The 14347-nt window shown below is 32.6% G+C and overlaps 1 protein-coding gene across 1 annotated transcript; it reads left to right on the top strand.

The window, feature by feature from the left end:
- The first annotated feature begins 11634 nt into the window (after nt 1–11634).
- Nucleotides 11635–14228, top strand: LOC137826535 (putative receptor protein kinase ZmPK1). Its single transcript, XM_068632533.2, has one exon. It carries the CDS (start codon nt 11737–11739, stop codon nt 14128–14130), a length of 2394 nt encoding a protein of 797 aa, XP_068488634.2. The 5' UTR covers nt 11635–11736; the 3' UTR covers nt 14131–14228.
- Nucleotides 14229–14347: the final 119 nt, after the last annotated feature.

Genomic DNA, 14347 nt, shown 5'->3' on the forward strand with positions numbered 1-14347 from the left:
GTTAGTCTCATCAAAAATAACATGAATAGATTCCTCAATAGTCATAATTTTTTTATTAAAGACTCTATAAGCATGGTTATTAAGAGAGTAACCAAGAAAGATACCTCTATCGGATTTAACATTAAACTTACCTAAGCTTTCCTTGCCATTGTTAAGGATATAACACTTACAGCCGAAGACTTTTAGGTGGTTCACGTTTGACTTTCTTCCATTCAGCAACTCATAAGGAGTTTTCTTCATAATAGGCCAAATCAGCACGCGATTCATCACGTAGCAGGCAGTACTCACAGCATCAGCCCATAAGCATTTTGGTAGAGCAGAGTCATTTAGGATGGTCCTTGCAAGCTCTTCTAGAGACTTGTTCTTTCTCTCCACCACACCATTCTGTTGGGGTGTTCTTGGTGCAGAGAATTTATGAGAAATCCCTAACTTGTTGCAAAACCTGATGAACTTTTCATTTTGAAACTCCCCTCCATGATCACTTCTTTTTGCTCCTGTAGCATGTGTTCTGAAGTTTCCTTGCAAGCTTCCTAAATTGTGAATATGCTTCCTTCTTTGTGTGTAGAAAAAGTGTCCAAGTGTACTTGGAAAATTCATCTACAACAACAAGACCATATAAATTTCCTCCAATACTCATAGTCCTAGAAGTTCAAGGGGTTTTGAAGTTGAAACACAGTTTTTCAATGAGAAAGATTTTCTAGTTTGTTTCCCCCTTTGACATGCTTCACACACATGTTCTTTTTCGAATTTGAGTTTGGGTAAGCCATAGACAAGTTCATTTGATACAAGCTTATTTAAATGATTCATATGAATATGAGCAAACCTTCTATGCCAAAGCCATGATTCCTCATGCTTTGATAGAAGACAACCTATTGAAGAATGACTAGATATATCTAGCAGATAAATGTTGTTAGATCTCTGACAAATGAGAAGAAAATCATTTGAATAAGGTAAGCGAATCTCACATGAATTGGTCTGAAAGGTTACTTGATAACCTCTATCACATAGCTGACTGATGTTGAGCAAGTTGTGCTTCAAACCTTCAACATAGAGCACATCATGAATAAGCAAACTACTTTCGTTACCTATTGTACCTTTTCCAAGGATTTTCCCCTTGTTATTGTCACCGTAGGTTACATGTCCATCTTGTTTGAGAGAGATGCTAATGAACCTGGATGCATCACCTGTCATATGTTTTGAACAACCACTATCTAGATACCATAGGTGTTGTTTTCTCTCTAAACAACCCTACAAAAGAAACAAAATCAAGTTGCTAGATTTGGTCCCCTTGTGAATTTGGGTCCATAGGTGTTAATGTGTTTCTAAGAATCATTAGGCTCCTTAGGAACCCATTTCAGAATACCATTAGGGACAGAAAACTTTATGATTCTGCAAAACCTAACAGAGTGTCCCTTTTTCATGCAATAGAAACAACAAACAACTAGTTGTTTCGATTTTTTAACCGATTGTTTTTTAGTGAAAGTTGAAAAAGGTTTTGTACACCCACTTTGTTTGCTTTGGGGATTAAAACCCAAGCCAGATTTTCCAAATACACATGTTTGGGATGCCAACACATTTTCAAAATTTGATTTTCCTTTCGAAATGATATCAATAATTTTCACAAGATATAAGACTTTCTCTTGAAGAGACTCACAATTTTTGCAAAAATTTGAATCACATTTGCAAGAGGATTTTTCATACACCAGATCAGAATTTTCTAAATCAGTTTTTGATTGATTCAAGTCTTTTTCCAAAACTGTGATTTTCATTTTCAACTTGTTGTTTTCAAATTTCAATCGGTTATTTGAAAAAGTTAATCTCTTAGCTTCTTCATGAATTTCTTGGAAAACATCAAGCAATTGAAAATAACTTTCACACTTATTGGAAGAGGCAACACTTACTTGACTCGATTCTGATTCTCCCTTGGTCATTAAGCAGACTTCTAATTTGTTTTTGGAAGAGATTAAGCCAACAAATGACTCTTCTTTATCCATCAAGTCCCTCCTTGGATTCTTGTGCCATTCCTCAAGTGTGTCCCACAGTCCCTTAGCCGAAGTGCATTCTGAAATCTTGAGCAATCCATCAGAGTCTAGAGCAGACACAATAATATGTTGTGCCATACAATCAAGATGTTCTTTAGAGGATTCATTAATTTCAGGCATATGCACATAGGTATTATTTGAAATAACATTCCAAATATTCTTATCTAAGGATTGAATAAAGAACTTCATTGTTATGCACCAAATAGGATAGTTTTGACCACAGAACAAAGGTGGTTTGTTCAGAGAGGTACCTTCCCCGAAAAAACTTTTATCAACCATCAAAAGATTTTCAAAAAACCAGAAATCAAAACTTGAGTAACTTTCAAGAACCTTGCTCTTGATGCCAATTGTTAGGATTGATGGCTAGAACAAGAGGGGGGTGAATTTTTTTCTAAAGCTTTTCACAAATACTTTGCTTAGAATGAAACATTAACAATCAAATCAGAAAAGAAATTCAGAAAGCTAATCAAAATACCAAACAGAAACTGATAGCAGAATTTTAATCAGTTAAAATAACGATTCAACCGGTTGTTTATGACAGCGAAAAATATCAAACAGTTATGGAGAGAAGAGATAAAGAGAATTACACACAAGGTTTATACTGGTTCACTCTATCCAAAAGCTACATCCAGTCCTCAGTCAAACCACTGAGAATTTCACTATGCAACCAATCACAGATTACACATACACCACACAAAGAGGTGACTTTGAATTCTACAAAGCCTACTCACCCTCTTTTTCACAAAACCAACACCTCAAGCCAGAATCACACTGACTTTACAGGATTTTACAACAGTTTTACATAGAGTAATATGAACAATTACAAGAACCTAAACATGGTTAGAAAACACTTGGAATCACAGTACACCAGAAACCCTATTGATCAGTTCTTTGAATCACAACAAAGCTCAAAAACAATCTTGCTAAAACTTGGTAAAACACCTTTTCACAAACAGTTGGTAAACTCTCAAATAAATCACAATTAGAGTATCAAACTTTTTTGTTTCATCAATCTCTTTACATTTGAAAGAGGACTCATTTTATAAACCTTGAGAAGTTATAGTTGAAGGCAAATTTGAAACAACCAAATCAGTTAAAATAGGTTTTCAAAAAACTGTTATGAAAACATACATTTAATCGGTTAAAACCATGATTTCACCGGTTGAATGGTTTTGACAGTTATACATCTTTGCCAGCTAAGTGACAAACAACCAATTATCTTGAAACTTTAATCAGTTTTTTTTCCCTTTGCATGGAAAAACACTTTAATCTTTAAAACAGATTGAAATAAGCTTTGTTTGAGAATCAATATTGATCTTACAAAGATTCTAAACCCCATAACAAAACCTAGACCTAAAACATAACACAGCTTCAGGCTTCATGAGGATTTGATACATCAAAGCTTCCCATCTGCAACAATTACTGCTATAACTGTTTAACTGTTTTAAATTTGAAATTTTATAACTGTTGAAACACTTATACAAAATTTCAACCGATTATTTCTGCGAAATAACTGATTGTTTATCTGTGTTTGCACCATTGTATGTTGACTGGTTGCTCATATGATTTGGCCGATGTTCCTCTTTGGAAATCACCTAGTGGGAACTGGTTTCTGGTGCTTATTTGATGGGAATAGATTACCCTATGTTTCTATGTTTTCTCATGAATGCATGTTATACAGATTCTAAACAAGAACATTCCAAAAAGCATCCAAAGGATTTGTCTCCATCAAATAGGGGGAGATTGTTGAGCATGAGAGCTTTGATGTTTCAAATCCAAGATAAAGCTTGAAGCCTTGCTTCTTTTGGCTTGGGTTTAGATTAGAATGTTTAGAATCCATATAAAGATAAATTCTTGTCACTTGCACAAAGCTTGCCCAATCTGTTTTAAAGAGCAAAGTGTTTTTCTAAGCAAAGGGAAAAACAACCGGTTGAGTTATCGAAATAATCGGTTGTTTGTCACTTAGTTGGCTTAGAGGTTTTTGAAATTGTTTTTGACTTGGTTATGTAATTGCCTAACCAATTCAACCGGTTAAATCGTGCTTTCAACCAGTTGATTGTGTGTTTTCATAACAGTTTTTTGAAAACCTGTTATTCTGTTTTGGGTGTGATCAAAACTACTTTGGCTCATTAAATGCTACCTTGAACGGCTAGATTTCAAGTGCTATAAATATATCCTTTCTTTCCAAACAATACAAAAAGTTTTACAAAGTTTGAAATAGAGATTGAGATTTGTTTTTGAAAGGAGTTTTCAAAAGGTTTGCAAGATTGTTGTTAAGCTTTGCACTAGTATAAGATCTGATCACAGGGCTTCCTGTTTTCTGTAATCTCATGTGTTTTCTATCCCTTTCAAGATTCTTGTAATTGTACTTTCATTAACTGTAAGTGTGTGTGAAATCCTGCAAAATCATACGGTGTTCTAACTTGAGGTGTGTGGTGTTGCAAAGAGGGTGAGTGGATCTTGTGGTTTTCAAGGTCACCTCTTTGTGGTGTGTTGGTGTAATTTGGAATTGATTACTAGTTAAACTCAAAGGTTGTTCTGAGAACTCGATGTAGCTCAAAGTTGAGTGAACCAGTATAAATCTCGCTATGTAAATTTCTCTATCTTTATCTCCTTATAACTCTTTGTGTTAAATCGGTTTATGCTACTGGTATAAACAACAGATTAAAACACAATTTCAATTGGTTAAAATTCTGAAAACAGTTTCTGTATCATTGGTTGATTTCTTTCCTTAATTGCTTATCTGTGATTGTTTGATAGAGGTTCATTCTTAATCAATCTTTTGCGAAAATCTTTGATAAACAATTCACCCCCCCCCCCCCCCCCCCCCCCGCCCCTCTTGTTTAAGCCATCAATTCTTACATTTTCACCAAAGCAATTCTTCTTTAACCCAAAGTTTTTTTTGATTCCCAAGGATACCTTTGTTGTTGTCCCCATATGTTCATGACCTTCTTGCTTAAGGATTAGATTTGGCAGGCTTGCATTTATCCTTTGTTATGTGCTTTAGAACAACCACAGTTCAGGTATCATAAGTGCTAGTTTATTGTCAAAGAACCCTACAAGAAATAAGATCAAGAAGCAAGATTTGGTCCCCTTACGAATTTGAATCCAATGATATTAGTAGGAACCTTAGAAAACTTAGGAACACATTTCAAAATACTTTTGGGAACAGAAAACCTCTTTACCCTACAGAATCTAACAGTGTGGCCCCTTTTCATGCAGTAAAAGCACTTTTCAACCGGTTATTTCGACAAATCAACAGGTTTTTTTCAAAGAAACATGAAAAATGTTTGTTTTTGCCTTTTGGATCAAACCCCAACCTAGCCTTTCCAAAAACACAGTTTTGAGAATCAAGAACAATTTCAAGATTGGATTGACTTTTGGAAAACTTGTCCACAATTTTTAAAAGATAATGCATTTTTTTTAAGAGATTCGCATTTTTCACAAAAGTTAGAATCAACACAATTGCAATAAGAGTTTTAATAAATCATTTCCAAAGTTTCAAAATCAGTTTTTGAATGGTTCAACTCTTCTTCCAAGGTTTTGACTATTTTTTTGAACAAGTTTTCAACCCTTTCAACTGGTTATTCAAAAGGATCAGCCTATTAACTTCTCCATGAGTTTCTTTGAAGTCATCAAGAAGTTGACTATAATTTTCAAGATTAATATAAGTGCTTAAACTTACACTGCTTGATTCAGATTCTTCCTTTGCCATCAAACACATATTGACTTCTTCATCTTCCTTAGATGTTGAAGTTGAGGATAAATCATCATTATCTTGCCAAGCTATCTAGACTTTTCTTGCTTTGCCTTTCTTTTCAAATTTCTTGATTGCCTCTTTGTCTTTACTTTCACTGTTTGGACAATAAGCCTTGATTGGACCTTGTTTATCACATCCAAAACAAGTGTAGTTTGTAGAACTGAATTCATTCACTTTCTTACTATTATACCTATTTGATGGTTGATTCTTGTCCCAATTGTTCTTCTTCAAGAATTTCCCAAACTTTCTTATGAGAAAACTGAGAGTCTCACCATCACTGCACTCACTTGAGTCTTGACCATCCTTATGAACAATAGTTGTGCCTTCATGGGTAACCTCAAGGATGTCCCACATCTCCTTTGTAGATGCACAGTGAGACCCTGAAAAATTCATCAGAGTGCAAAGCAGAGGAGATAATGTTCTTGGAAATGCAATCATATTGAGCTCTTTTATTTTCACGCTTAGTCCATTGGGACCAAGGTTTTTCAATTAAAACATCATCCTTTTCAAGCTTAGGTACAAAAGGGCTATTTGTGATAGCATCCCAGGTTCCTCTATCAATTCATTCAACAAAATATTTCATTCAAACTCTCCAGAATTGATAGTTCAGTCTACAAAACAAAGGTGGCCTATTTATAGAAGCATCCCCCCAAAGGGTAGTTTTTCAATCATTTTAGAAAAAAAAATAGGATCAAAACTTGAGTAACTTTCAAGAACTCAACTCCTGAAGCCAATTGTTAGAATTACTAAACAAGAGGGGGATGAATTGTTTTCACAAGATTTTCGTAAGGTTTGAAGGTAGAGTGAAAAGTTCTGATAAATCAACCAATTAATTTTCTATTCAACTCAATAAATTTTTTGTTTTAAGGTTATTTCTAGAAAATCAACCTGTTGTTTTCATGAAACAAACGATTGTTTATACCAACAAAATATGAAATCAAGTTAAAACAATTTATAGGATTAGAGATAGAGAGAATAACACAAGAGGTTTATACTAGTTCACTCTTAACCAAGAGCTACATCTAGTCATCAGCTAACCATTGAGAATTCACTATGTAATCAAACCTAGATTACAAAACACACATCAAGAGTGATGATCTTGAACCCCTCAAGAACACACACCGGTTCTTGGCCAAAACCACACCAAGAATGTTGATCTTGAACCCCTCAAGAACACACAACACTCCTTGGTAACACCACAGTTTTCATAAACACTTTCTGAAACTGCCTTACACACAAATACAGAAATACAATGTTCAAAGAAGATAAGAATAGAATACACTTGAGTATAACAAAACTAAAGGTTCAGAAGTACAAAAATCAATCATATTCCACACACTTAAGATCATCCAAAGCTTTTGAAATCTTGAAAAAAGTTTTTGATAATCTCTCTTCTTAGTTTTTTTAAAAGAATGTTAAACAACCTCAATCAAGTGGTCAAAGTTGTTAAATCAAAAACCAAAAGTAGTTGGAATCATGTAAAACAATTTAAAACACTTAACAAAATTATGTTATGAAAACAACGAGTTGTTTTCAAAATCAATCGATTGAAATAATTTTTTTTAAGGTTTTCATAAAAACAACTAGTTGATTTATCGAAACAACCGATTGATTCTGTTTGACACCAAAGACAAAACAAAGCAAAACTTTTGCAAACCATTTTAAAAACCATTAAGTGTCAAACAACAGGTTGATTCGACATTTCAACAGGTTGAAATTTCACAGCCTTTTAGAAAACCCATATTTTCAAAAAGATAAAGATAGAAATGAACTTGGATTATCTTAAGAAGTGAATTAACAAGTTAAAAACTACTAGACAACACTCACTCACCCAACAACAAGGTTTTCAAGCTTTCCACATAGATTTTGATATATCAAATCATCTTCTTCAACACAAGATCCTTCATATCAAATTTTCCATTCAACTAAGCCTTAACCTTATTAGCCTCATGCTTAATGTGATCCATTTGTTGCCTTAACACTTCCAAAGTTTCACACAAGATACTACTATTTAAGTTATCATTCTCGATATTTCTAATATAAGTATATGTCAAAATTTCAACTTCCATTAGAATAGATCCTATATTATCACCTAACCTTGTCATTTGGGTATTTGGCCAATGTGACATCCCTAATGATACCTTTGACTCAATTTTCCTGCCCTCATTGTAGGGGTAACATAGACTAGTCAAATTGATTTCCATTTGAGTCATCATCACATAATTAATTGGCATCACTACCAATGGGCTAGAAATCAGACTAATAGACATCATAATAGTTAAGGATGCTAATATTGTACTCGACATGGTGGTTGTTGTTCCATTATATATTTATATTCGTTTCTTGTTAATTATTAGTATTATTATTTTTTGTCTAAATTATTAGTCATATTTAATATTTTACCATTATGTAATCACATATAACAATACCAATATCAAGTAACACAATCATGCAAACAACATAGTACTAATATTAAACCATTTAACTAAAAATAACTTCAAATCACAAAATTAACCGTCACATACATCAAAATAACATGAATGCTTGTCTCATTGTTTGATATAAAAAACATTTTTTGCAAAATTGGATAAGAGTTTACTTAACTTTCAATTTATGATTTTATGTTTAACTTATTTATGACTATTTTACGGTAAGTGTACCCAGTCAAAAGTAATAATTTATTCTTAAGGACGGATATTGAGTCCACAAGGAACAATTCTAAAATCTCAAGTATAATATTCACTAGATATAAGAAAATGTGTAAAAGTTTGTTGTGAAGGTTGTTTGCATTATGAATTTGCAAGAAATTAAATATAGCAAAGTAAAATATTTGTATGAGTCAATTGGGAAAATTGGGATTGGGGTTCATCATTCTCACTCGTCTATACTTTTTAAAAGGCATATAATATTCAATATTGATTATTGATTGATATTGATGCATATATAAAAAACATTCATATCGATTCCTTGCATAAAAAATTATTAAAAGAGACTCATAAATATCGATTGTTCACATATTTATAAAAACTCCTTATCGTTATGAACAAATGTTATAAAACAATTAATATTTCAAATTTGTTTCTAGCATTGAAATATGTTAATCATTTAGGTTAGAAGCTTAGAAGTACTTTCTAGTCCAGTATAAGAATCAAAATCATGATTAATTCAAACTTTAAGAATAAAATGATAATATCAATCATCAATCAAGAACTGAATATTATAGATAAATATCACCTCAATACATAAGTTTGAAAATATTACTCTCAATTCCAAAGGGAAGAATTAGTCATTCATGTTGGTCATTACAAGCATGAAAAATAAGAAAAGAAGATCCATGATGTTTGTCCTTGATGCCTCCTATTGGCTTTTCTATCTCTCTATTCTCCCAATGATGTCTAGGGTTATGCTTTCCGCCTTCTATTTAACCTAGTTGGGCTTGGGCTAAGTGACATCTCGCTTAAGCGAGTTATTACTTCTTTAAGCGAGTTTGACAAGAAAAAACCCAACTTCACTAGAGTGAACTCGCTTGGGTGAGTTCCTCTGAAGTGATCTTACTTGGACGAGTTTGGGAGAGTTTTGGACAAGTTTCTAATGTTTCAACTTTGTCTTTTTTATCTTGTTCATTCTTCTTTAGCCATTTTATCTCCATTTTCCCCTAAAATTCTGAAATTAACACATATTTTAGATAAATCGTTCATATTCATCTTATAATCAAAATTATGTAAAAATAAATAAATTTCCAAATTAGTGGTTGAATTATAGCTATTTTATCAATTAAAATCTATAAGTCTATCTTTTTATATGAAATATCACTTCTAAAGTTATATAAATTTAAGTTCATGCACACAATTACCACACTTATGTTAATATGATTGATTTGATCTTCAATTAATAGTATAGATAAGAAATACATTTTATCATATTAACTTATTATACATGTTCTTAAAATAAATTTATGTAACTTATTGAGAAAATATATATGAAAAGAAGTGTAAAAATTTAAAAGAAAAGAAGTTAAAAATGAAAAGGGGGAGAGGATTAACAAAATATATTGGAGTTGCAATTCCTTTATTTTCATTGTGTTACGAATGTTTTATATAAGTAAATTTTACAAATATATTATTTTCTTACAAAGTGGCCATCATGTCATGTATATAATATTTATATAACAATTTAAAATAAAATAAAAATGTAAACTTCCATAAACTTCATTTCATACTCTAAGTTGTTTAACCATTTTGGACATGTGTCACCATTTTTCTTTTAAAAATAATATTCTTGTAATTCTTCCACGACTTATTCTTAATAACTACTTCGTTGATCTCTTGATTCAATAATTGTGGGGCTAACTTTTTCTTTGGAACTTATTGAATTTTGTCAAAAGATATCTTGAAGTATACTTCTCTTTTTCTTAAATATGTTTTTAATAATCTTTCTACTTTCATAATATCTCCAAGTCCCATTTTCTTTTGAAGAATTGTATTATTAGTCACGTATTCTTATTCTTTATATCCTATAATTATCTATATTTTCAAGTAAATTTATCTCACTCCAATCATTCCCTCACTATTCCGGGGGAGGACTAAACATTTTTATTAGAACTTTTATTTTGAATCGCATTGCACGTGTGAAATGTATGTTTTATATTTAGAATTGTAAATGCTATTCACTTGAATATTCAATTTTGTAAAATTTTAATTTTAATTTTGTAAAATATCTTTCATTTTATGTTGTGAAAATATTAATATGGCAAAAAGGAACCGAAGTGAATAAAATTTTAGAATATATTATGAAACAAAAAATTATAAAAATTAAAAGTAAATAATGGTTAAAATATTTTTTTTATATTTTATGTTTTATTAATTTAGGCTTTGAGTTTTATATTAAAAAAAATATTTTAGTCCTTTAAACTTACAATGCTATATAAAATTATCATTCCATTATTAAACTAATAGAAGGTATATTTTAGGCATTTAAGAAACACTACCACAAAAAATTATTAAAAACAATATAAGGACAAAATTTAGCCGACAATGATAGACATCAAAGTGAATATTTAGTCTTGCACGTATACAAATTGATTTCAATTCACCGAACCATCTCATAGTCGATTAGGTATGAAAATTTAATAGGCCAATAAATTATAGTTGAAAGTCTATGAACCTAACACCTAACTACTCTATTTATGATTTAAGATATTAATGTTTCTTTTTAATTAATCACTGATTTATTTTATGCTTTAAGAAATTTTTAATTTAATCATTATCTTTTAATAAAAAAAATTAATTTAATCATTATCTTTAAATAAAGAAATTTTTAATGTACAAAAAGTGCCACAACTAATCTTTCTTACCATATAATGATAAATTCTCTCAAATTTACAATTTAATACTAAATTGATTATGAAAATATTTTAATATTAAATTGATTCTTAAATATTATAACTCTTGACAAAATAGTTACGCGAAATATAATATCTAAACATAATTTTCGTAGCTTCTATATAAAGAAATCAATTTTTTTATTATTTCAAGAAAAAGTTGCCACCGATTTGAAGAATTGGATTATTTAATATATAGTTATCACTTTTTATAATTCTTTTTATTTTTTTTCATTTTATTTCCATTTTTTCTCACTCTATATATTATATATTAAAAGTTATAGGAGTGTCATATGAAATATTCATGAAGAGTGGTAATATATATTTATTTTATTTTTTAATTCAAAATCTTAACATATATTATTAAAATTGGTTATTAAGTGGGTGTATATTATTCTTTCCGTTTCAATAAATTGAAATTTATTAATTTATTTATGGCAACATAACCAAGAATTGATGTTCTCATGATCACGTAAGGAACACCAAAGATAAATTATAATAATATATCTATACAGTTCCTGCAAAAAAAAAATTGAATATAGAGAGTGAAATGAATGAATTTCCAACAAGAATACTCAGGAGATCTTGCACTTTGTACGAGTATGGCTTTGTCGATCACACTCTTTCTTCTAGCATTAATGCATTTCCAAGGTTCATCTTCTTCATCATCGTTGAGAATGGGTTCTTCCCTCTCTGTGGAAAATCCACAACATATTCTCATCTCACCAAATGCCATCTTCTCTGCTGGTTTTGTTTCCATTGGGGAGAACGCATATTCATTTGCAATATGGTTCACGGAACCTCGTTTTCACAGCCCTAACACTGTCACATGGATGGCCAACCGTGACCAACCTGTGAATGGAAAACGCTCCAAACTTTCCCTCACAGACGATGGCAACATAGTCTTGATTGATGCTTCTCTTAACACTGTTTGGTCTTCAAACACCGATTCATTAGACCCAGTAGAGTTGCATCTCAAGGATGATGGAAATCTTGTGTTACACCAGCTTCAAGGAACGGTTCTATGGCAAAGTTTTGATTTTCCCACCGATACTCTTGTTCCTGGTCAACCTCTTACCAGATACACACAACTTGTGTCTTCAAGAAGCGAGAGTAACCATTCCTCAGGTTTCTATACGTTTTTATTCGACGATAGCAACGTTCTTGGTCTTCATTATGATGGTCCTGATGTTTCAAGCTCCTACTGGCCACAACCTTGGTTGATAAGTTGGGATGCTGGAAGAACTAATTTCAACAGTAGTAGAATTGGCGTGATGAACTCTCTTGGGCTTTTCAATTCAACCGATAATTTCACTTTCGTGACATCTGATTATGGCACAGTGCTGCAGAGAAGGTTGAAAGTGGATTGTGATGGGAATGTTCGAGTGTATAGTCGAAAGAATGTTTTGCAGAAGTGGTATGTTTCATGGCAAGCAATTTCTAGTGGTTGCATACCTCATGGGATTTGTGGACCCAACAGCTTCTGCGTTTATGCTCATGCGAGTGGAAGAAAATGTTTGTGTCTTCCGGGGCATAGATTGAAGAACCACAGTGATTGGTCTCAAGGGTGTGAACCCTTGTTTCAGCTTACTTGCCATGGGAATGAGTCTATGTTCTTGGAGATTCCAAATGTTGAGTTCTATGGCTATGACAATCATTATGTAGAAGTTAGTAACTATAGTGCCTGCCAGAATTTATGCTTGCAAGACTGCAATTGTAAGGGGTTTCAGCACTCCTATAGTGATGATAAACGCTTTTATAGGTGCTATACAAAAACACAATTGCTCAATGGAAAACATTCACCGGTATTCCAAGGAACAACATACTTGAGATTGCCCAAAAGCAATAGCTTCTCTCACAAACAATATGCCAGTGAACCTTTATATGATCATGTTTGTTCTGTTCAACTTCAACGAGCTTATGTCAAACCACATGCAAACCGTTTTGTAAAGATTTTCCTGTGGTTTTCTACAGCCCTTGGAGCTTCTGAAGTGATTTGCGCTTTTGCGATTTGGCGTCTACTAGTTTGGACCAGACAAAAGTCTGACGTTGATCGAGAGGGCTACCATCTTACAGAAACAGGATTCAGAAAGTTTAGCTTCTCTGAGCTGAAAAAGGCTACAAAGGGTTTCAGTGAAGAGATAGGAAGAGGTGGGGGAGGGGTTGTGTACAAAGGTATTTTATCAGATCAGAGACATGCAGCAATTAAGAGACTTTATAATGCTAAACAAGGAGAAGGGGAGTTTCTTGCTGAAGTAGGCATCATTGGAAAGCTTAACCACATGAACTTGATTGAAATGTGGGGATATTGTGCTGAGGGAAAACATAGGTTGTTGGTGTATGAGTATATGGAGAATGGTTCTTTAGCAGAAAATCTCTCATCCAACACTCTTGATTGGAGGAAGAGATACAACATAGCTCTTGGAACAGCAAGAGTTTTAGCATATCTGCATGAAGAATGTTTGGAGTGGATTTTGCACTGTGATATAAAGCCACAAAATATACTTCTAGATTCTAACTATGAGCCAAAGTTAGCAGACTTTGGCTTGTCTAAGCTCCTGAACAGAAATAACCCCAACAATCCAAGCATCTCTATGATAAGAGGGACCAGAGGCTATATGGCACCTGAGTGGGTTTTTAACTTGCCTATCACATCCAAGGTGGATGTTTATAGCTATGGAATTGTTGTTTTGGAAATGGTAACTGGGAAAAGCACAACAAGAAGTATCAATAATGAAGAAAGATATGATGGGAGGGTGGTGGAATGGGTGAGAGAGAAAAGAGGGAACAGTAGCTCATGTTGGTTGGAGGAAATAATTGAAGCTGATATTGGAGATGATTATGATCATAGGAAGATGGAAATTTTGAGTAAAGTGGCTTTGAAGTGTGTGATGGAAGACAGAGATTCAAGGCCCACCATGAGCCAAGTAGTTGAGATGCTTCAGTGAAACAATGTAATGGAAATTATCCTTGGTGATAATGATTCAGTAGGGTCTCATTATTGAGAATGTGTTTTAACTGGATTCTAGTTATTAACCTCCGACAATCTCTTTATCATCATATACTTTTCTATGTACTTGCTTGTTTGTAATTGATGAAAGGATCTAGATACACTTAAATTTAAACAAACTTGAAGAAGACTTAGGAAAATTGCCAATTTTGGAA

This window comes from Phaseolus vulgaris, chromosome 8 (assembly GCF_051622355.1).
Source record: "Phaseolus vulgaris cultivar YP4 chromosome 8, ASM5162235v1, whole genome shotgun sequence".
In the NCBI taxonomy this organism is placed as follows: domain Eukaryota; kingdom Viridiplantae; phylum Streptophyta; class Magnoliopsida; order Fabales; family Fabaceae; genus Phaseolus; species Phaseolus vulgaris.